This window comes from Panthera tigris, chromosome B1 (genome assembly GCF_018350195.1).
Source record: "Panthera tigris isolate Pti1 chromosome B1, P.tigris_Pti1_mat1.1, whole genome shotgun sequence".
NCBI classification, from domain to species: Eukaryota; Metazoa; Chordata; class Mammalia; order Carnivora; family Felidae; genus Panthera; species Panthera tigris.
Window position 1 is genome coordinate 197749124 of NC_056663.1, and position 24904 is coordinate 197774027.

A 24904-nucleotide genomic window follows, 5' to 3' on the forward strand; every position below is an offset into this window, starting at 1 on the left:
TAATTTTGAAAACTCGCTATAACAATCAGGGCAAAGGCGTTTAGGATGACCTCCTACTTGGGGAAACAGTCTTACCAACACTAACAACACCCGACTGGGCAGAGAGCAGCCTTACCATCTGTATTTCTTCTGGGGATAATTCGTCTTCACCTTTGCCGTCTCCCCACGTGCCCAATTCGGGTTGGGATTCAGCCGGAACCTTTTCTGTTAAAGAAAAAAAGAAAAAAAGAAGAAGAAGAGGAAGAAGAAAAGAAAGGAAAGAGAAACAGAAGGCAAAATACTTCCTTTTAGACGGTGCTGATGCTGGCTTGGGATGCAGGCACACTGCAAGCATGAGCTCTTACAGCTTGTCCACACTCGGTTATCCGCTGGCTCATACTCAGGCGCTGTACCAGGACCCTTCTACAGTGTTTAAGCTTGTGCGTGCATTATGTGCACGTGTGTGCGCGTGGGCAGAAGGCGCCCCCTGCACAGTCTCAGTGCCACAGTGACTTCAGCAATGGCTGCAAACCAAAGGGCCAGTCTTCAAGTGTGTTTTACCACAAAACACAAGCTCACGCACGCCCTCCCTCTACTGTTTAAACACTGCAATATAAGGGTATTTTCACTAAAAAAAAAACGCCAGGACAGGGGCGCCTGGGTGGCTCAGTCGGTTAAGCCTCCTACTTTGGCTCAGGTCACGATCTCGGGGTCCGTGAGTGTGAGCCCCGCGTCGAGCTGTGTGCTGACAGCTCAGAGCCTGGAGCCTGCTTCGGATTCTGTGTCTCCCTCTCTCTGACCCTCCCCCCGTTCATGCTCTGTCTCTCTCTGTCTCAAAAATAAACAAACGTTAAAAAATTTAAAAAAACCAAAAACGCCAAGCCAGGACCTACCACTCCCTAATCCTATTCCTCCCCCAGAAGGAACCACTGTTAGCATTTGATGTGGCCTCACAGACCTTACCCAGTGTGTTCACATACAAACACCTATGTAATTCTCTGCACCAACACGCCCCCCCCCCCAACTTCAATCCAGTGTGTGTACACACTGGCTTATAAAACTTGCCGTGTAGGACTTCACTGTATTTGGGAGATTATCCCGTATCCGTCACATAGATCTGCCTCGTTCTCTTGAAACGCTGCAGGATATTCCACTGCAAGGACACACGGTTCTTCATGTCCCGTCACCCCATGGATAAACCTTCGCTCATCTGATCTCTCCGTGTGCCAGTCCGTACTTGGGGGCTCTGGGTGTACCCTGGGACGGGCGCCCGCGCATCAACTGTTGTTGACTGGACCTTTTAGAGAACTTTTTAACTGCAATCACAAATGCGTGATGGACGCTTGACGAAGTGCACCAATGGCTCGGGCTCCTAGGAAGGGCTGCACCAGCACGTTAGAGAGGCCCGCGAGGTCAAAAGGGGTGTGCGGTGGGAAAAGGGCAGTGGACGGAAGTGACCCATCCTTGATGGAGACTGCAATGGGGTTTTTTTTTTTAAGTTAATTTACTTATTTTATGAGAGAGCTAGCAGAGGAGGGGCAAAGAGAGGGGGAGAGAGAATCCCAAGCAGGCTCCATCCACGCTGTCCATGCAGAGCCCGACACGGGGCTCGATCTCATGAACCGTGACATCACGACCTGAGCAGCAACCAAGAGTCGAATGCTGAACTGACTTGAGCCACCCAGGCGCCCTGTGGGGTCTCTCTTTCTCAAGATGACTGTGTCTGGTGTCTCAGCAGTGCCTCTAGGCTCGTGAGCCTGGCGCCGGGTATGGCTTCTTTTTCTTTCCTCCCTCAACCTCAGTAACTTTCCCATAGTTGGTCTCGGCCCCGTGAGACGGGCGAAAGTCCAGAGTGTCGGTTTCGAGACTATGATACGGGAAAAGAATGTATGACAGCACCAATTTAGGTATTAGTATTCCAGATACATCATCACAAAAAGCCTCCAGGTATCCAGAACATTGTGCAGGTTTAAAAAAAAAAAAATGGCTGTTTTTGCCAGAACTGTATTTATAAAGTTTATATATGATGTATGTATACTAAATATACATGTAAATATAATAAACGTGGAGAATTTATACATAAAACGTAGGCTGATAGCACCTTTAGAAACTGGCGGGGTGTTTTTCTGAGAGGCCATCTTCAGGCAGGAACCTCTGCACATTTCACTCACCCCACCCCCACCCCAAGGGCCCTGTGTTTCCTGCTTGACCTCGTTATGGGAGCCGAGTCAAGCTTCTCCTCTGATGTTGCTTCCGGAGAAGAACACCAAGATGAGAAGCGTCCATTCACATCAGGAGCTCTGAGCTGGAACACAGAATTTGCTAAGAGGACGCGCGCTCTACAACACGCTCACGTGGACAGCCACCGAGGGCCACCCTGACCTGCTGTCGTAAAAACTGGCCTGAAGCACAGTGCTCTTCACGCCGTCCTCGACGCAGACCTCCAGTGGCCCAGCCCCAAGACTCACGTGCAAGCTCTCGGCCCAACAGGCCCTCGACACGGCCCAGCCTCAGTCCCCACAGAACCCTCCCCTTTGCACGGGCTGCACTAACCACGTCCCACACGGCTCCATGCTTTCTGGCCTCGGAGTATTTCACATGCCGTTCCCTCTGCCTAGGATAGAGCTTCCATTTTCGGTCCAGACTCATTTCTCAGGACACTGCCTCCTGAAGCCCCCTCTGAGTGGACCCTGTTCTTCCCACCTGTGCCCTCTCTCAGGGCACGCGTCACTTTCTCAGGGGGTGGAAGCTGGTCACTCCCGTCAATCAATTGTGAGTTCCCTGAAGGCAGGAACCAGAGCTCATTGAGAAGTGCAGGCAGTATTCACAAATAGCCACACCCATCTTAGCACCAGGGGAAACCGATGTGAGCAAATTACAAACGGGTATGTCAAAGTCTCATCCTGGCACAATAAGAATATGGAAGAGGCCTGAACCTCAGACGTGGACGGAAGGTCTGCCTGACCACAGAGGTCCCCGATACTCCAGACTAAATAAAAAGTCACAAAGCTAGTGGCTTTTTAAAAGTCAGGAGTGTGGCAAGCAAGAAGGCACCCTCTGCCTAGAACTACACCGCCTAGTCCTACACTAAAGTATTACTGAGAATACAGCTCATGTTTCAGAGGAGAAATGAAACACCGAAAAGATGAGACAAAAAGATTCCCTGTAGCCTGAACCTAAAAAGCCCTTCTTCTACCTATAGATCCACTTAGTATGACGTCCATGGGCAGATGTGTGGGCCCTAAGTGGGGGACAGTTGGGGGAACAAGAATGACCCCCCAGCATCAAGGTCGGGATGGAGATGAAATGTCACGGGCCTCCAGACAACAGGGCAGCACAGAGGTGGGCATGGCTTGTCCCCTTCCCCACGGGCTCTGGGGGTGGGGTGGGGGGATGCAAGCCTGGGGCTCCACGTGACCCCTCCCCATGACTCCCAAGCGTCTCCAGGCCTGAGGCTCTCCCCGAGTTCTAGGCTCACTCCCACAACGGGCTGTTTCCACCTGAAAATTCACCAGCCGGCTCAGACCTAGCATGCGTAGACGAGAATCCTGGTGTCGCCCTCTCCCCCAGCCTCCCACCCCCTACCCCCCACCCCCCGCTCTTCCCAGTCTTGCTGTCAGACTCCTCTTCCTCTCCCTCTCCTCCCTGCAGTCCCCCCAGCCTTGGTGCTCTGTCCCTCACATGTCCCATCCCACCTACTCACTCGTCTGCAGCTGCAAACTACGGCTGGAATTGGAGCATTCCTCCCGCCCACCACCTCGTCTCCACCACTGCCCTGACACGCACCTGTCACCCAGCGCCCACATCGCAATCTGTCCGGACAGGCCCACAGCTGCCACCTCTTCCTCACTCCGTCCCACTCCATGCAGCAGAGAGGCTTGGACCGTGTGCAAGACCTGCCATCCTCAGCCTGAACACGTCCAGACACAGAATCACAGGGAAACCTTCACTGCGGCCCGGACGGCCTGTCCACGCGGCTTCTGCCTCCATCTTGTCTCCTCCTGTGCCTCCCCACCGTGGGTGTGTGCATGTGCTTCCATGTGCCAGGCCCCCCTTCCCCCTCGACCCTTCCACTGGCTGGATCCTCTGCCTGGAGAGCTTCCACCTGAACGAAGGCTCTGATTTCGCCACATCCTTGTCCACGCTCGTTATCACAGGCATACCTTGGACTTCACCTTGGACTTGGACTTCACTTTCGTGCGCTGCGCTGGTTTTCCAAACGCAAGGTGCGCGGCAACCCCGCGTCAAGCCAGTGTGTTGGCACCATTTTTCCAACAGCATTTGTTTACTTCGTGTCTCTGTGCCGCATTTTGGTAATTCTCACAGTATCTCAAACCGTTTCATGATTACTGCACCTGTTAGGGTGATCTGTGATCAGTGACTATGACTCACTGAAAGCTCACGTGACAGCATTTTTTCTAGCAGTATTTTTTTATTATTTTTTATCTTTTTAGCAGTATTTTTTGATGAAGGTATGCACGCTGTCCTTTTACGCGTATGCTGCTGCACACAGAACAGACCCCATAAAGTGTACGCATGACTTTTATACGCACTGGGAAGCCAACAGTTTCCTCTGACTCCCTTCCGTGTGGTGGTCTGGAACCGAATCCACGGCGGCTCTGAGGCGTGCCTGTATCTGCGTAGTCGTCCTGGTGGGTGTGAGATGGCATCTCGTTGTGGTTTTGATGTCCATTTCCCTGAGGACCAACGATGTGCATCTTTTCATGTGCATTGGCCACCTGTATGTCTTCCTTGGAGAAATTTCTGTTCGGATCCTCTGCCCGCTTTTAATTTATCATCTTGTTGTTGCGTTTAAAGCATCCTTTGCACATTCTGGACGCAGACCCTTTATCAGGTGTGGGATCCACACACACCTGCTCCCACTCTAGGGGCGATCTTTTCACTTTCTAGCTTTACTGCCCGTCGAAGCAGCAGAAAAGGGTTTCACTTTGACGAGAGCCCATTTGTTCAGCTTTTCCTGTTGCCACTTGTGCTTTTGGTGTCCTGTCCTTAGTAATCCTTGGTCAGATGTGAGGTCGGGAAGATTCAGCCCAAAGAGCTTTTAGGTCCCAGATCCGTTTAGGTTTTTGGTCTGTTTTGAGTTAACTTTTGTATAAGGTGAGGTTAAGTGTGGAGCCGGCCTTGTGCCTGTGGTTGTCCCCTCCTCCCGGCACCACCTGAAGGGACTGCTCCCACCCCAATGAGGCGTCTTGGCCCGCCTGTCGGAAATCGGCTGGCCGCACATACACGCTTTTAGTTCTGGACTCTCAGTTCAATCCCGCTGCTCTGTACACCTGTCCCGTACGTACCCTGTGTTTCTGCTGCTCTGTTGTGAGTTCTGAAGTTGGGAAGTGTGAGTCCTCTTATGTGTTCTTTTTCAAGGCTGTTCTGGCTATCTTGAGTTCCTCGTACATCCCTCATGGATTTCAGAATCGACCTGTTAATTTCTACAGAGAAGCCAGCTGGCACTCTGATGAAGAATGCACTAAAACTGTAGGTCAATTTGGGGTATATTGACACGATCTTGGGAAGTTTTTCCATTTATGTGGGTCTTTAATTTCTTTCAACAATGTTTTATAATTTTCAAAGTAGAAGTTTTATACTGTGGTTGAATTTACTCCCTAAGTACTTTATTCCTTTTGATGCTATAAGGGAATTGTTGCCTCTTAAATTTCATTTTCAGATTGTTCACTGAGAATACATAAAAATTAAACTGATTTTTGTGTATTGATTTTGTATCCTGCAACCTGGACAAACCAATTTACTACTTTATTTTGGTAGATGCCTTAAAATTTTCTGTATACAAGATCAGGTAGCTGGTGAATAGAAAAAACTTCCTTCCTAATCTACATTTTAATTTCATTTGGTATCTGAGCCAACCTAATTGCCACCCAGCGCTAAAGCTGAAGAAGGATACGGCCCAGTCCTTGGTGGTGAGCAACGGATCCACACGCTAATGTAAGCTGTGCGGTTTGGTAAGCTAGCTCACATAATGCTCACAACAAACCACGGCTACACGGTACCACAAGAAAGTGCAGACTCAGAGTTTAAATAAATTGTCCAGGTCATAGCCCAGGACAGAGGCCAGGCTGTGAAACCAGCCTAGTCTGTAAGCCCTTCCATGACACCATGCTGCAGCCATGTTTTTTTCTCTTCCCCTGCAAACAGGAACTAGATAAAGGTGGGCTACAGTATGGTAATAGCTTTCTTTTGGCAAAAAACAACATGAAGGATTTAGAAATATGTTATATACGCAGGGATTTATACATACAGTACATCGTGTACATTTTTAATAAGAGCCAGTTCAGATATTATTATTCCTTGGGATTCCATGTAACCAAGGAAGAGAGGCCTGCAGAACAAGCATCACCAAATGACCTTGAAGGAAAGGGTGGCCTGTGGAGTTGAGGGGACAGTGAGGCTGAGCCAGCAGAAGCAGGCAGGTGCCAGGCTGAAGGGGAAAAGGCAGGAGAGGACTGGCCATAGGGCATCTCAGAAAGACATCCCAGGACTTAGACGGGCGTGGGGGAGTGTCTCAACACACAAGGAGAGCAGTAAGCAAAGGCAGCACCAATGACAACCTCACACCCTCCCCCTTGTACCCCTGAAAGGTAGGTATCATCACTCCCATTTTAAAGATGGGGGAGCTGGTGGGGTGCCTGGGTGGCTCAGTCGGCTAAGGGTCCTACTTCATTCAGCTCAGGTCATGATCTCACAGTTCGTGGGTTTGAGCCCCGCGTCGGGCTCTGTGCTGAAAGCTCGGAGCCTGGAACCTGCTCCGGATTCTGTGTCTCCCTCTCTCTCTGCCCCTCCCCCACTCACACCCTGTCTGTCTCTCAAAAATAAATAAACGTTAAAAAAAATTATTTTTTTAAATGGGGGAGCTGGTGCTCAGAAGTGCCAGTAGGTGTTGGAGCTGGGATCATGATGCCCCAGAAGAGACACTCTTCAAACCATTCTGGGTCCTAAGCAGCGGTCAGAAGCTAAACTGGAGAGTTTTCCCATTTTAATATATGGTGGGCTAATAACTCGTGATAACTTGTGATTATAAAACAACAAATGCTGACTTTACAATAAAAATATAAACTGTGAGGGAGTGTTCTTTTACTCTGACCATTTACTTTCTATTGCCCAGAGGCATTAGTTCCTTTTACATGAGGAAACACTTCCACAGCAACTAAAGGCAATCAGCCTTTCAAATCACCCCCCTCCCTCCCCATCTTCCTCCGCTTTCTTCAAGGAAGACTTACTCAGCACTTCCTCGGTGTCAGGCACTGTTCTGGGTGCCAGCGTGAGAAGAGTGAACAAAACACAGACATTCCTGTCCTCGTGGGAGCTACGTTTTAGTAGGAGAGACAGGTCCTGAAGAATATAAATGACTGCAACAAACAGAAGGCTAGCGGTACGTGCCGGGGAAAAGGATAAAGCAGGGAAGACGGGAGGTGCTGGGAGGCCTCGGTCCTTCATCTTCCCTTTACCCGTCCTCCTTCTGGGGGGACCCCGGCCTGTCTCAGGGGATCGGTGCTGCCTACAGACCTGTCCCCTGACCTCTAGACTCATAAACCCAACTCCCGACCAACCTCTCTGCCAAGCATCTCAAAGTCAACGAGCCCCACACTGAGCTCCTGATCAAACCCATCTCCGAATCTCAGGGAAGGACAGCAGACCTCTCCCTCGTCAAAACCACCCCAGCCTTCCTCCACCCCTCCTGCCTCTCACGTCTACGTACAGGAAGCGATTTCTGTGGCTCTACTTTCAGAACGAGCCCAGAACTCCACCACGTCCCCCCATTCCCCTGCCGCCGTGTGTGTGCTCACCAGTACCTTGTTCCTGGTGACTGCAGCAGGCTCTTAACCGTCACTATTTCTCTTCAACAGAGCAACCACAGGGGCCCTGTTCAAACTGGGTTTGACAGTGCTCTGTGCAAACCTCCCCACAGCTTCCCACCTCCTTCAGAGTCAAACCCACAGTCCCCAGGGCACTTGGGTGGCCCAGGCAGTTGAGTGTCCGACGTCGGCTCAGGTCGTGATCTCACGGTTTGTGAGTTCGAGCCCCACGTCAGGCTCTGTGCTGACAGCCAGAGCCTGGAGACTGCTTTGGATTTCATTTCTCCCTCCCTCTCTGCCCCTCCCCTGCTCACGCTGTCTCTCTCTCAAAAATAAACAAACATTAAAAAAAAAATTAAGAAAAAAAACGTAACACAGTCCTCGGCTCCGTGATTTTGGTGCCCGGGGAATTTCCCGGCTGGGTGGCCCCCTGCCCTCTCCCTTGCTCTCCAGCCTCCAGGCTGCTCCCCCACCACGAGGCAGGCCCCCGTCTCGGGGCCTCTGCACTTCCAATGTCCTCTGCCTGTGACACCCTCCCCCCAGGAGACACAGGGCTCGCTCCTCACTGCCCTTGGGTCTTTACTGAAATATCAAGGTCTCTGACCTGTCTGACAGGCCCAATCTCTCCTGTTACCCGGCTCCTCGAGGGCAGACTGGCTACATCTCTTCACGTGAGATCTACCCTCAGCTGGGCCCCAAGAACCTGCACTGGCTTCTCCCCACTCTCGTCAGCCCCAACAATACTTCTTGCATGAATGAATGATTAAACAAGCATTCTGTGTCTGGTTGGAGTAAATGCAAACAGGGTATCCCTGTGTATTGTCTTAGGAAGGGCAGGCCCCGTTAGTTCACGAGTGATGTCGGGGTTCTCCCTCATTAGGGACCAGTGGACACGGAGGTGTGCAAAGCCTCTGGCCCACGGGGTCAAGGCAGCCACCAGAGAGGACGGGCTCGGGCTCTACAAAGAGTGACTCAGGTGCTGCCCCTTCCTTGGTTTCTCGATTTCGTCACACATAAATGGCGACAGCACCACCTCAAAGACCCAAGGAGACTCGACCTGTTGATGCCCCAGCAGGAACCCAGCACAGTGAAGGGGCTTGTGAGACACCAGTCTCCCTGCCCCCCGACACGGTTCCCAACTACAGAAAGGGCCTCTGGCATCTTTCAGGCGCTCATTCCTACGCTGCATTCTGAATCCCCTCTCTTGTAAAAAGCAGGGAATAAATCAGATGGGGAGGCATATAAATCCTGGGTCCACCATTTATGAGCTTTTCAGTTTCCCAGCCTCTCGGAGCCTTTCAGAAGGCTCATCTGAAAAACAGGTCCATGAAACGCATTCCAGAGGCCTGCTCTAAGGGTGGCGGTGACGTCCGTAAAGATTCAGGGCAGTGCCTGGCATCTAGGAGACGTGCGGTAAATGAGAGCCACTGTGACAATACGGAAGAGGGGACTGACTCTCGGCCCCTGGATCACCAGCATCCCGGGATTCACGCAGAGCAAAATTCCACGGCCGCCACACCTGAGACAGAGCAAACCAGGCACACACTGTCCACACACGGCAGCCAGGCAGGGTCAACGCTAACAGTATGCCGAGATCACGGGGACGGCGCAGCACGTGGGTGCCGGGGCCCCTGAGACTGGCGTGCACTATTCCTCGGGCAGAGAGCTCTTCTTTTCTTCCTGGTTCTCAGTCTCCAGTCCCCACCCTCGTGGTGCACCACGACCCAGGCCCCTTCCCCGGACCCCGCCAGCTCCCAGGTGACTGCAGCAGCCCCCTGTGCCGGCCCGATAGTCACTAGCTCCAACCGGGACAGAAGAGAGCCGGCCCTTCTGTGTTTCCCTTGCTTTATGCAAATACAAACACCACAAGCTGTCTAGGACTGTGTTCCTTCTTTGTCTGCTTTGTATTTGTGCCAACGTGTCATAAGGAAGATTCTGATGCATACCTGGATATTCTTCAGTGACAGATTTTTCTTCAGAGTCTTGCGAAGGATTCCGTGAAACTTTCTCAGAAGACACGGATTCCCTGGTCTTTGTCCTTGGTTCCGGTTCCAGCTTTGATCTAAATAAATAATTAGCCATCACATAAATTGCTTCTACAAGATTCTGTCCTGACAACACACGCAGTCACTCGTGACCCCCACACACTTGTTCTGTGCTCTCCGCCAGAGAGCAGAGTTGCTGACCAGCGGCCATGCCAACACACCTCCCGCGGGACACTCACTACGAGGTGCCAGCGTCACTGCCTGCACGGGGTGGGGGTGGGGGTGGGGGTGGGGGTGGGGGTGGGGGTGGGGGTGAGGGGGCGAGTGCAGTCAACAGACGAAGGAGAGAACGCACAACCCTGCCCCACAGACCGACACCACACCCAGCAGCTGCGTGGCAAAAGCTGACTGTTCAATCCAGGAGCCGGCTGTTTCCCACCAATGCAAAAGTGTGGCTAACTACATACACACGCACACACGGGCACACACGTTATGTAGTATGTGTAAGGAATATCTTAGAAGAGTTAACTGTAAAAGCACAAGTCTTTAAATAGCCACCGGATGGAAGTGACTGGTCTCAGGAGGCACGGCCTCTGCACGTGGCAGCCGCCCCAGGGCTCCTCCTGTGGCCGCACGGCCTCACCTGGGGGCCAGGCTTCATCGCGCTCACCCAGAGAGGCCTTCTCCGACCCTGCGATCTCAGACAGGCTCCCCCACGTCCCCCTGTGCCACAGCCCTTGTCTTCACAGCGGCCACCGGTCTGGAATGGCCCAGTTCACTTGTTTACTGCCTGCCCCACTCCCCAGGGGTGTGTGCTCTCAGAGCAGGGGTCTGGGCCGTAAGCCGTGGCTGCTTCACAGCCCAAGGTCCCAGATGAGTACCCGGGATTCAGTGTTTAAGAAATACAGCTTGTGGGCGCCTGAGTGGCTTAGGTGGTTGAGCATCCAACTTTGGCTCAGGTCATGACCTTGTGGTTCGTTGGTTCGAGCCCCACATCAGGCTCACTGCTGTCAGCGTGCAGCCTGCTTCTGTCCCCCTCTCTTCTGCCCCTTCCTCAATTGCACACCCTCGCTCAAAAATAAACATTAAAAAAAAAAAAAAAAGGAAATACAGGTTGCCTGAATGGATACCTAACAACGGTCAGTAATTAGCTAGTAAGAGAAAAAACTTGATTATGAAACAAGCCTTGTAATAGCTTCACTGGAATCCACACAGCACTACAGCAATGACAGGCGGACTGCCAGAATGATCTATGATGAGTTCTGTATGACCACCCAGAAAGCGTATAAATAAAAAGAACAATGTAAATACGTGTAAGGATGATCTTGCTAATGCCAGCTAACATTTACTGAGGGCTTATTATGTACTGGGCATTTTTCTAAGTATGCTGTGTGGACACACTTACTGAATGCCATACGTCCCTATGAGGTAGGGAATGGTATTAATGACCTTTTTACAGAGGAGGAAACCGAGGTATATGGAAGTTAGGAAACTCTCCCAGGTCACACGGTCAGTAAATGGCTGGGCCGGAACGTGACCTCAGGGAACCTGCCTCCAAGGCCACGCTCCTAACAACTCCATCAAGAGGATCCTACCCATCAGGACCCATGAGAAGGACTTGTGGTCAAACGAATTTGAGGAAGCTGGGTGGGTATTTTACTCTACACATTTTCAGTCTTTAATATCCTAATATACGTTGTGAATTTCCCAAAAGGACGTCTCTTCCAAAAAACCTGGCTGCAGAGACCATTTTCATGGAGTTTTGGGAAAAGACAAGGGTTCTGAGAAAAGCTGTTTAGGAACTGCTCTGCTACAACATTCATAAAAGAATTCTCAAAAATGACAATAGTATCAACCGTCCTACACATCCAGCTACTACGGCTGGGAAACAAATCACCCTAAAGCTCAGTGCCTTGAAACAGCAATAATCGGTACCGTCCATCAGCATGTCTGGGGCCACAAATGTGGGAGTGGCTCGGCGGGGCGGTTCCGAGTCCCGGTCCTTCACGGGGCGCAGCCCGACGGCAGCTGGGTCTGCGTCACCCAAAGGCTTGCCAGAGGCTGGCGGGTTCATCGGGACGAGGCTCCCTCACAAGGCTCCACTGCAGGTGGGTGCCGGCCCGGAGCCGCGTCTCCCTGTCAGGGGCCACGTTGTCTCCCCAGCGCAAGGAGCGTCTGAGCCAATGGCAGAGGCAGCAGTGCCTTTTATAATAGCCGCAGGAGTCACACCGTCATTTCTGTCCTACACCACGGCCCAGGCAGTGACAATGGTCCACTCGGGCTCAAGGAGAGGGACACGGACCTCACATCTCCCTCTCAATGGAGCAGTGGCGAAGTCGATTTTAGTAAGGCCATGTGGGATGCGATATGTTTGGATGCAGCCACCTTTGGAAAATCTATCGGCTATTCTAAGCATCACAAATACACACAGAGACACATCCATCACAGCACGGCTTGTAGTAACAAAACAATGGCTTAAATGTTCGTCGAAAAGTGCCAGGCTTACAGTGAGAAGATTCAGGGGGAAAAGACCCCATTTGCAATAGCCAAAACAATAGACAAACAACTAACAAGGACAACAAGTATCAGAGCATAAACTGGACAAGAAAAGCCCAAAGCCTATGTGTGAAAAACTAAAAGATTGTCTTCAAAGATATAAAAATATCCTATAACAAATGGAAAGAGATATCATGTTCTTGGATTGGAAAAAGAAATATCATAGAGATGTCAGTTCTCGTGGAATTTAAGAAACAAAACAGATGAACATGGGTGATGGGAAGAGAGAGGCGAAGCATAAAACAGACTCAACTATGGAGAACAAACGGAGGGTTGCTGGAGTGGAGGTGGGGGTGAGGACGGGGGGAGGACAGGGGGAATGGGGTAAACAGGTGATGGGGATTAAGGAGGGCACTTCTGATGAGCACCAGGCGTTATATGCAAGTGCTGAATCAGTGAATTCTACACCTGAAACTAACATTACACTGTATATAAACTGGGATTTATTTAATGTTTATTTGTTTTTGGCGGGGGTGGGGGGAGAGGGGGAGAGAGAGAGGAGAGAGAATCCCAAGCAGGCTCCACGTTGTCAGTGCAGAACCCAACGCGGGGCTTGATGACTAACTGCAATTTAAATAAAAACTGGAAACAAACACAAATAAATAAATAACAAACTTATTTTAGCCATAAAAAAAAAAAAAAGATGTCGGTTCTCCCTAAATTAATTTATAAATGGAAGCATACCGATCCAAATAGAAATATCAGCAGGTTCCCCTCCCCCATCCTGAAGCCAGACCAAATCAATTATGAAATTCACTCGGAAACATGCAAGGATGTTAGGAAAAACTGTAAATAAATATCGAACTGTACTTAATGACAGAGCTGCTGATGCTCACAACTCCCTGTAAAAGACATGAAGGTAAGAGGACTAAGCACCGTGCAGTAAAACGTAAAGGGTAAGATTGACAGCAGGTAGGTGGTGTTCACTGTAAACTCAACTGTGCTATAGACGTGAGAATGTTTCCAGCAAAACGTGCCCGGAAAAACCCTACACGAGAGAGCGGTATCAGGGCCTGGAAAGGCTGACAAACCACTGACAGAAAATTCAAAAGGAGGCTCGAATGTATGTAGATATTTAGCACACGATACAAGCTTAGTAAGGGGGGCTGAAGGATCAAAGTTTCCTCACTTTGCGCACCAAGATCAAGTCCAAACGCACAAGTGATACAGACATAATAAATCGTACACAAAGGAGAAACACACGGGTGAATGCTTCTCTAAGCTAGGTGTGGAAAAAAGTTCGTATGACTCAAAATCCAGAAGCAAGAAGGGAAAAAATGATGAATTTAACTACATAAAAATTTTTTGATATATTTTTTTGCCCGGCAAAACCACACCAGAAGTGGTGGGGGATGCCGACAGCAGGGGATGTGAGTGAGCGGGACCAGGGAGGGGTGCACAGAGCCTCCCTGTACTTTCGGCTCAATTTTGCTATGAACCCAAAACTGTTAAACATATGAAAAGATGCTTGCTCTCACTCAAAATAAGATAATGCATGCAGCGCCTGGGTGCCTCAGTCGGTTAAGGGTTCGACTCTTGATTTTGGCTCAGGTCATGCGTGATCTCATGCTTGTGGGATCAAGCCCCCAGTTGGGCTCTGTGCTCAGTGTGGAGCCTGCTTAACATTCATTCTCCCTCCCTCTCTCTCTCTCTCTCCCTCTGCCCCTCCTCCGCTCATACACACATGCAGGCACTCTCTCTCAAAAATATGTATTAAATATATTAAAATTAAAATATATTAAAATTTAACACTAAAATATATTAAAAGCATATTTTAAAAAGATGACGCATATTAAAAACCACACCAGGACATAATTTCTTGCTCTGGAAGACTGGCAAAAAATCACAAGACTAGCGGGTTGGTCAGTTTGTGGAGAAGCAGACACTTTCACAGACTGATGGGTATGAATGCCAAATGGTGTTAAGTTCCATGGAGGGAAATGTGGTAACGTCTAGTGATGTATATGGGGGCACCCGGGCAGCTCAGCTGGTTGAGCGTCTGACTTCAGCTCAGGTCGTGATCTCGCAGTTCGTGAGTCTGGGTCCTACATGGGCTCGCTGTTATCAGCGCAGGGCCCGCTTCCAAACTTCTGCACCCCGCTCTGTCTCTGCCCTCCCTCTGCCCCTCCCCTGCTTGTTCTCGTTCTCTCTCTCTCTCTCTCTCTCTCTCTCTCTCTCTCTCTCTCTCTCAACTAAATAAAACATTTAAAAAAAAATTTACAGACCTATTACTCTCTAACGCAACAATCTTACTTGTGTGAATCTATCCCAAAGACACAGCAACAATATGAAACGGTTTGTACAAGGCCATTCATTGTAACAATTATGTAATTCAACTGTAGCACAGTCAAAGCCTGGAAAGAATCCGAACGCCCATCGCTGTGGCACTGGCTGTATCACCTTGGGAGTGCTACGCCGACGTGGAAAGACGTCACGAAAACGTGTGCACGCACAGCTGTGGGGCAAAGCACACAAGAGGAAGAACTGTGTGCAGGAGAGAACGTCCTGCACCTGCTAAGATGCTGACAGAAAACCCACAGCTCACCGCATCCTTTGTGGTGAGAGACTCCACGTTTCTCCCTAAAATGAGGAGAAAGGCCAGGATACAGTAGACCTGAACACCAGTGGACAGAGAACAATTACAGACTCTGTGAGTTTCTGGTATGGAAACCCAGCAAAGACATTACAAGAAAGGAAAACTAGACAAACGCCTTCACGAGCATAAATGTACATCTCCTTAACAAAATATAAGCGAACCGAATTTAATAATATATAAACACAACCATGCATCATGACCAAGGGGGGTTTACCCCAGGTACGCAAAGTTGGTTTCACATTTTTAAATCAATGTAATACACTACATTAAAAGAAGAAAACCACAATATCATCTCATTAGATGCAGAAAGAGCATTTGAAAAATTCAAGATCCCTTCAAGATAAAACCCGTTCACAAACTAGGACTAGAAGGTGTGCAGGAAAAGGTTGACTCCGCAGGTTTGGGGTGTGCCAACTCTGCCCATTAGAGAGAAACTGGCCCTGGACCAGTTCCTGGAAGAAAACCTCCGTGCTCCTGGAATATCCTGCCTGATAAGCAGTGTTTTTGTATACCTGGTGCCTTGGACCACACCAGAGAGTTTATGCCAACCATGTGATCTCTGATGGGGGCCTCGGACCAGACTGTGCGGACCTGACCTCTGGAGGGACTGGAGACGGAGTAACGAAGGTCGGCTATTTGGGTGCTCCGTGCCTACATGACTGACTCCCAGTGAAAACCCTGCATGCCAAGGCTCTAGCGAGCTTCCCCGGTTGACAATAGCCCGTACGTGTTGCCAGACATCACACATTTTCATTGCCGGGAGAATTAGGTGCGGTTTTCAGAGGACAACTGGAAGCTTCATCTAGGTTTCTCCAGGACTTTGTCTTACATGCCTGTTATTTAGCCTTGCTGCTTTTAACCTGTATGCTTTAACCATGAGTCCAGCAGCATTTCTAGGAGTCCTCCTAGCAAATCACGGAACCAGAGGGGAGTCTTGGGAACGCGTGACAAAGAAGGGCATTTCCTTACCCTGATATAGAGCAGCTATATCAGAAGATATCAGAATACCTACAGCTAGCATCGAACTAAATCCTTGCCCCTTAAACAGACAAGGCAAGGATGTCCATTCTACTTTTTTAAGTTTGAGGGAGAGAAAGAACACGAGCGAAGTAGGGGCAGAGAGGGGGGAGAGAGAATCCCAAGCAGGCTCCGTGCTGTCAGCACAGAGCCCGGTGTGGGGTTCAGTCTCATGAACAGTGAGATCATGACCTGAGCCGAAATCAAATCAGGAGTCAGATGCTGAGCCGACAGAGCCCCCCAGGGGCTCCCCAGTTCTGACTACTTCTGTTCAACATGGTACCTTCTACTGGCTTGTATGCAAATGCTGAGTATGCAAATGCTGAGCACACTGCACAGCATATGCCAAGAGCTGCACAAGCTGGCTGTTCCTACCACCCTAACTACCACCGCTACGGCTATCATGACCGTGTAAGTAAGAAAAGGCAGAGTGGTTTCATAAAGAAAACGTCTTGTGCAATCCCAAAGCTACATGCACTTTTTCTTCTAGCAAGGTGCAGACCAGAAGAACAGAAGAAACCAGCTGACACAATCCATCAACAGTTTTAAAACTCCGGGGGAGGGGCCACCCCTCTCTAGTCTGTGCAAGGGACCCAGTGTGGCCTCCGACTGCTGGCCCAGCCAGGGCTGGTCTTCTAGGTCGGTGCTGTGTGGGAAGTGCGGGATGATTTAAGGAGGCCTGACAGACCGGCAGGGGAGAGGGTGGGGAGGGGGGCGGTAGCCGCATGTGTGAGCGATGGGCGGCCTTCTCCTCGGCGGTTTGCTCAGCAGCGCCAACCTGCCGCCCTTCTAAGAAGACCCTCTAGGCCGACAGGGTCCACAAGTCCCACGGCGGTCAGAGATACGGTCCTTACCACACTGTCTGGCTGACCGAGAAAGGTACATTTAGAAATGGGGTTTGGAGAGGAGAGGGAGCTTGAATTCTAGCCTGCCGCTTATTAGCAGTGTGACCATTTTCTCCCCAATCCTCTTTGAGTTTTGTTCATCTGCAAGATGGAGAAGACAGCGCCTTCCTCAAGTGTTCTCGCCAAGACTGGGACCAACCGCGAGGCCGTACCCAGCAGGGAGGCCGGCACACAATCGATACTCTCCTGGCTACTCTTCTAAGTGCTGGGCCTCAGTTGCCTTATCTGTAAAGTGGCTTTCAGTAGCTTTCGTTCCAACCCAAAGAAACAGGTCTTCATCCTGGTTTTCCCCTCCTCACGTCTGTGACAATGAGAAACCTGGCTTCCAGAAGTAATATCGCACCTCAAAGCTGTTGCAAAGGCTAAATGAAACGGTAGATGAGAAAAGTACCATGTAAAATGTAAGTATTTTACAAATTCCTTCTACTGCCAACTCCGAGCGTAGAAATTACGAGGGGCTTCGCAGAGCAGTCACTTGGGCGCACTCTTGAAAGAGGAGTGATATTCTGCCAAGCACGTAAGGGCACAAGGGTATATGGAGGCACAGGGAAGCCAGCAGTGGGACCTCTGGGTCACAGGACGGCCCTGCCCTCTGGAGAACTATTTGGCTATTTAATAAAGAATTCTTTTATACTCCCAGAAGCCGTGGGTGAGAGTTCCAGCTGCTGCACACCCCCCCCCCCACCCCCCAACACCTGTCACTTTTATTTTGGCTATTCTAATAAATGTGACATGGGATCTTGTAGGCTTTTATTTTGTCGCAAAACAATCATATACACAAAAATCTTGAGTACAAAGAACGCTTTCTCCTGAACCATCAGACAGTAAATTGCCAACCTGATGCCCTTTTCCCTCTGAGTATTTCAGGATTCCCTGAAAACAAGAGCATTCTTTGATACAACCAGAATATAACCATCAAAAATCGGGAATTTCACGTCGACACGTGACTTTCAGCCTTTCCCTGGACCCCATTCTAACTGGACTAGCTGCCTCGCGGACGTCCTTTAGGACGAAATTGCACAGTGCATCCAGTTATTTTTTGTTAGGCTCCTCTGGTGTAAACAGTTCTTCGGTCTTTCCCTGAGTTTCATGACCTTGGGACACAATAACGTGCCAGCTATCCTCTAAGAAACCCCTCAGCTTGCGTTTGTCTGCTGTTCCCCACGGTTGGAGACAGATTATGCATCTTTGGCATAAAAGAGGGACACTCATCTACGTTCTCCCCAGGGCCTCCTAGCAGGTTGTCCCAGATTTCCCTCCGTCACTTGGTTAAGGTGGTGGCTGCCAGGCTTCCCCACTGCGGAAGCTACTCTTCCCCCTTTGGAAGTCTGAGTACTGGGGGAAGGAGTGCTTTGATGCGATGGAGTTATCAATGCCAAACCTTCAATGTACTCACTTATGGATTCCTATCTAGATGGATGCAAGATTTTCTATTTTATTCAGGTTACCTTCTGCTACTAGCATTGATCTGATGCTCAAACTGTCTCAAATTTGGCCAGTCGAAGCCCCTTCAAACTGTCCTTTTCCCATGTCCCCATCATCCTCTGAGCCCTTCCCTGCTGCCTGCTATGACAAAGGTTCCAGGCTCATTTTATACTTTTCCCTCCTCTGGCCCCAGACGGAGCCACTTCTGCAAGGAGCTCTGGTTCCTGGAAGCTGAAATTGCTACTTAGAAGCCAAGATCTGAATGCTAAGTATGCTTATCGCTACTGGGGTGTCCCTCCTTCCAGGCCATTTGCACACCTACACACACATACTCACTTACAACCATAGTTAGTTCTGCATCTATCTATGCAAACTGCAAACCATGAGTTCGCACCCGTACCTTTCATTCCAATCTAACAGCACAGGGTTCATTCTGGTTTTATCCCTTTCACTTCCCGGAATGTGCAAAACCGGCTTCCATCATCCTTATGTATTCAATTGTTTGACCAATCCTCCTATTATATAACCAAAGAGTCCTCTCCACTGCCACTCTTCCCCCACAAGGGCGCACCCCCCCCCCCTCACTCAGGCTCAGGACCTGACCTACCCTTCCGAGCTGTGGCCCCCACCGCTTTACACACCCACCTGACCCTGCCCCACCCCGGGGCTGCAGGACTGAATTGTTGAGGAAGAAGGGCTTAACTGACTTTTAAATAAAGGGCTCTGGGAATGTCTGTGATCCTTTGTGTGGAGAGTATACTAATGTGTCAGTTTTCAATTTAAAATGAATAAAAGATTACAATGCAGGAGACAAAGCTGAGAGCCTTTTTTTTTTTTTTTAACAGTGATAAAAACAGATCTCATTATACACAGAATGTCTCTTGCAATCCTCAGGGAAATTGCAAATTAACTAGTTGAAGGCACTTTGAAAAAAGCAATTTTTAAAAAGTCATCAGAATGATCAGTTTATATCCCATGATTTATTTAAATTGATTTCTCTAACTGAAGGCTGCTCATTTCCTAACTGCAATCAACACAGTTTCCACCTGGCCAACATCTGTTTCCAAATCCCTTATTTGAAAATCTGGGGATTCTATTTAAAATCTGAGAAAAACAGGGGTGCCTGGGTAGCTTAGTCATTTGAGCATCCAACTCTTGATTTCAGCTCGGGTCATGATGATGGAGCCCCACACACGCTGAGCCTACGTGACATATTTCCATTCATTCATTTTCTCTCTCTCTCTCTCTCTCTCTCTCTCTCTCTCTCTCTCTCTCTCTCTCCCCTTCCCTCCCTCCCTCCCTCTGCAGCCTCACTCTTTCTCAAGAAACAAAAACAAAAAAAAATTTTGAGAAGAGCAGAAAGAGGGAGAGAAACAGATTTTTCAGTTTTGAAACAAGAAAACGTGTGGAACAACTTCTTGCCCTTATACAAAAGTTAGAGAAAAGTGATCAATGTTCCAGAGTTAAGTATGGCTCTTACACTTCTTTTCTGCCCCCAACAAAGGCTCTAGGTAGAAAAAAGATATTTTCAGTATCGTTCCATCATTTCAAAAGTGACTTTCAGACGAAGGTATCTCCTCTGGCACAGGCACTGTGCGCTCCCACAGCAGGAGAACCTCACGCCACCTTGAGCAAGTCATCTCCACACCCACACAGGTATTTACTGGGCACCAAGCCAGGGCCGCACAAAAGGGGCTCCGCAGACCAGCACCAGGCTACCGACTGTTTGTTACTGGTCTGCTACAAGACGAGGATAAAAACACAGAGTAAACATACAGAGACATTTACGGCGATCTGACGTTGCCCCTTCATCAGAAACACATCCTGCTCATCGGTTCAGCTCAAACTATGGTGGCAGGGTCGCCCGCGCCCCAAGCCGTGAACCCGACCTGCGCAGTGGAATACACCTCCATCCACGATGGATGGCAAAGAACGAACAACAAAAAAAAGCGGTCCTTCACCTCAGAAAGCCTGTTGTAAGCCAGGGGTCGGCACGCTTTTTCTGTAAAGGGCCAGATGGTAAATATTTCAGGCTTCGTGGAACATACGTGATCTCTATCTTGTATTTGTTTTTTTCTTTTGCTGTACAGTTGTCAGGGGAATGGAAGAAAAAAGTCACATTTAACAAGGGTGCTACCCTTCTAAGAAAACAGTCATAGACAGGGAACTGCATAAAGGTCAGCTGAGACTACTTCTGGCTACGTGAGCAAACATCTCATCCAAGTAAGTGCCCTTTGATAGGAGAGATTAGTGTGCTATCACCTTGTCTGAAAAAAATACCAGCATAGAGTATCTTTTATCCTATACTATGACAGATTGAAAACAAGCAGTTCCTTAACTAATAAATAGGCTTTACTTTTGCCAAGAACGAAAGAAACATGATAGTAACAACACTGCCATAAAACATGAGCCCTTGGGTTTTTCGAATCCGTTTTATGAGAATGATTTTTATCAATAACTATCACCAATCAAAACAAAATAATACAAAAGCAAAGTTCCCACAGATCCGACTTGACGGTAAAAACCCTCACAGGCAACTTATCTTCAGGCACCCTGTCACTCTTTCACTCGAGAGCCCTCAGTGAGTGGCCTCCCCAGGCCAGGCCAGGCATGGTGCCACGTAATGGGCTCGGGTGGTGCGACGGCAGCCCTCCGAGAGCATGTGGGTTACACGGGCCATGACGGTGAGCAGGGGACCCACAAAGGAGCCACCAGCACGGCCTGTGGGAGCCAGGAAGTCTCTGGAGAGCAAGCAGCATCCTAATTGGGGCTGGAAGGATACATCAGTTTGCTTGCCAGAGGAGGGAAGGGAGGAGGGACAGAAGATATAGGGTTCCGTGAAAGGCATTCTGGGCAGAGAAATCAGTGAGCATTAAGGCATGAGGGCTTCAAAGCACAAGGCCTCTTCAGAACACAGAGGGAGTCACGTATGGTCAGAGCAGAGATCCACAGGGACCGACCAAGAGGCAAAGGCCGCTGTCCAATCACGAGCCTTGAATGCCATGCTACGAAGCTCTGCTTTGGTAAGACATGGGGAGCAAGAGAGTGGTAAAATTTCATGTATGTTTTGGGCAATGTCTTCTGGGACAAGGTGAGGAAAGAACTAGAAGGAGGCTGGACTACACTGTGAGGGTCACACAGTTATTTCCCTCAAGGTCTTTTGCTCAAAGTAACTGGCACAGGGCAGCTACCCGGCAGGAGACGAGGCTGTACTTGACTTGTGGAAATGAGAACAACTCCCATCTGACTGACGTTAATTGGTCAAAACCTCCGCTGAGAACCAAGAACTGAGGCGGCAGCAGCAAAAGCCCGTTCTCACTCGACCCGGGGTGCCTGTTGAGCCTCAAGTGCAGGGTCCGCTTGGCTGGGGAAGCAGAAACGGGTGCCTCTCTGGCTGGCGGCTGGGAGGCAGAGTGACCGCCACCCCGTGTGGACGGTAAGTCACACGCGGCCAGAGCCCACTCTTCTTGTTCAGGGCCGGCTCTGGGCACCCCTCCTCCCACACCCCTCCCCAAGCCTGGACTGCCTGCGTTCTCTGCCGTCCCTTTCTGGGATCCAACGCAAAGCCTGCTGTCTGCGAAATCCGCCACGGTGCCCTGGGGTTCAAACCTTGCTGCGGCTGTGGGGGGCGGGGCAAGTCACCCAGATTCCCCGGGCCTCAATCTCCTCTACAAAACCAGATGCTCATACTTAATATTAACAGGGAGGATCAAATGTCGGGGATCAGATGAAATAAGCTGACACATTGGTAAAGACGCGGTAAACGCTTCACCGGAGGTAACAGTCCAAATGAACACATGTAAACGCTTGCCCTACATACACCGATGCATTTTGTTCTCACAACCCACCAACGTAGGTATTTTGAATTTCTCCACTTTACGAGTGAGGAAACGAAGGCATAGAGAAGTCAAGCAATTGTCCCAAAGTCACACAGCTGGTAAGTGGCAGAGGGGGGACAGGAACACAGGCTGTCTGGCGTAGAGTCTGAGCTCTGAGGCACGATGCTGTGCTACTCGATGGCACTGTTTCCCCTTCTGAACTTGCTAATTAGTTATGAGACATCCTGATGAAACTGGCTACCTTTTCATGTTTCCATGGCAACCAGCCTGAGTCTTAGCTCCTTGAGGGCAGAGACACACTCTCACTCTCTCTCTCTCTCTCTCTCCCCTTGCCTCTCCTCATTGCCTTGTGTAATAAACAAGTAATTATTTGCCGACAGGTAACACACATTAACGTATCCACTTAGTATCCCCTGCAAATGCTTCCACTTGTTGGCATTTACAATTTCAAATGCGTCTCACCAGCGTGGGGACAAGTATCCGTGCAGGCCCGAGACTGCTCTCTGCAAAGACCTGTGCACAGGCTCAGCCCTGGGCTGGTGTCTGGGAACTGGGACTTCGGGAGGGTTCCCGCAACCCTAACTGCTAAGAGTGGCTCCCTGTGCTTGAACCGTTGTGCGAACAGTGTGGTTCATGCGGAACACGGGCTTTCCTTCTGGGAGTCTGGAATTTTGGTAAGTGCCAAGCAGAAGGCGCCTTTGTGAGCAGCCCCCCAGTAAAATCCCTGGGCCAGTGAGCTTCTAATAAGCTTCCCCAGTGGCCAGTTCACACAAGTGGTCACAAGTCACATCCTGTGTGACTCCACTGGAGGGGACCCTTAGAAGCCTGCTCCCGGCTTCCTCTGCACCTCGCCTGGGTGCCCTTTCCCTTTGCTGTCTGCTCCGTGCCCTCTCACCGCAGATGATCTCGGCCCTGAGTCCCACAGGCCCTGCTAGTGCAGCACCGAACCGGGGCTGGCGCTGGGGTTCTCGACACAATCGGAATTAAGAAAAGCTGCCGCCCAATAGTACGTACTGTTACCTTCTGAAAGAACACCCTCCAGTCTTCTCAAGACCAGTTCAGAAGTGGTCAAGAGTTGAAACCCGGACCTTTGCTCCTTGCTCATTTAAGAACCCTGTCTCAGGCTGGGCAGCTGGAGGGGAAGCAGTTTTGAGTCCCTGTGCCCCACAAGCCGGCACGTGCTCCTCCAGGGAGGACAGCTCGGGGGACAGACACGTGCCACGGGAGATACCGAAGCGTGGCTCTGCTGCTTCCTGGCTGTGTGGCCTTGGGCAAGTCATTTAACCTGCTGGGGCTCTAATGTCCTCACCTGCCAAAGGGGGTTTGTGACAGCGCCCGGCACCGAGCGGGTGCCTTGTTAGAAGGGAGGTGCGTGCCGTGGGTGAGCTGGGGGGGGGCCTCACTGGCTGCTGCGCCCCAGCTCCGGCCTCAGGAAAACACTCTGAGAGACCACGAGGAGCGGCACGGGGGAGGCGGCGGGGAAGGGGGGCGCAAAGAGAAAGAGGTGAGATGGCTAAAACCGCGCCAGCCTCACAGGGCTATCTGCACAGGATGGGCGTGCGTGTGAATTCTGAACCACACAGCCTGGGCTCGAACCGCAGAGCTGCTACCTCCTGAGTTCCCCACAGCGGCCGCCCCGTCCGGAAATCGGGGATAACAACAGTACCTGCCCCGTAGGGCAGCTGCGAGCTAGCGACGAATCTGGTACCGTGCCCAGCACAGCCAGGGCTCAGTAAGGCCTGGCTATGGCATTTTCCGAGGACACCCGAGCTCCGTGCGTCGTAAAGCATGAAGACTCGACAAATGTCCATTGTTGTTATTACTATTATTAATTACGGAACACCAACAGAGACAATACTTACAGTCTCTTCTTATCCACCACTCGCTTAACTCGGATGGCTCTTTGTTCTGAGTAAAGTTTACAAACTCCTGTTGTAGGGAAAACACCAGAACAGAGACCATTTAAAACCGCTTGTCAGGCAAGGGTGTCACGAAACATAATGAGACACTATGGGCTTCAGCTAGCAAAGCTACATCTCGCATCACGTCTGTCGTGCAATGCCACGTTTGACCCTTAAGATAAAACGCAATACTTTTCAAGTAATCTTCAATGAAATCCAAAACGGCACTCCTGTGCTCCTTCACTTGCTGGGAGTGTACCTCCTTGTGGGCTGGAACAGAAAAGGACAACAGTCAGGTCTCCGTATTCAATTACACCGAAGAACAATTCAGCTTCCTTAGAACAGTTTCTCTACGGAAAGTATTTTTAAAAATACGGCTATAAAACAAGCCTTCTGTCAAGTGCCATTCCATTTGTAAAAGAGCAAGATTTACTGGGCTTCGCACGAGCAAAAGATTAAACCTGTAGAAAAACTACAGTCAAAGAATTTATGGTTTATTATGGCACGCAGGGCTCGTACTCGATGGGGCTCACTTCTGGAGAGCCGACCCCGTTTGTACTAACAGCACCCAACGCTCAAGCTGACCTTCAAGGAACATGTTTAAATCAAACTCAAACCACACACCAGCCGGCCGGTCGGTGCTGTTTTCCAGCTTGGAATGCTCCGTCCTCCCCCTCAGCCACTCACGTTCCACGCGCCCCTCAGACCTGGAGGTGGCCCTTCCTTCTCAAGGAAACCTTCCTGGACTGTCTTAGCCACAAGGATGCCCGGCTTCTGCAACTGTCACGTTGTCTCCGAGTCCATGCCATCCATTTTGGCAGGACAGCTCCCACTCTGAGCGGGTGCCTACGGCGGGCAGGCCCTCTGGCAGCACT

The 24904-nt window shown here is 50.1% G+C and overlaps 1 protein-coding gene across 3 annotated transcripts in view; it reads right to left on the bottom strand.

Annotated features, from left to right (window-relative positions):
- The window catches only part of STX18 (syntaxin 18), a 121162-nt gene that overhangs the window by 13119 nt on the left and 83139 nt on the right, over positions 1–24904 (bottom strand). For all 3 annotated transcript variants that reach the window (XM_042984946.1, XM_042984947.1, XM_042984948.1), the window contains exons 4-7: positions 24222–24299; positions 23991–24057; positions 9752–9867; positions 116–204 (exon numbers count right to left, since the gene is read on the bottom strand). In XM_042984946.1, coding sequence (XP_042840880.1) covers positions 116–204; positions 9752–9867; positions 23991–24057; positions 24222–24299 — 350 coding nt within the window. The remainder of the gene's footprint in view (positions 1–115; positions 205–9751; positions 9868–23990; positions 24058–24221; positions 24300–24904) is intronic.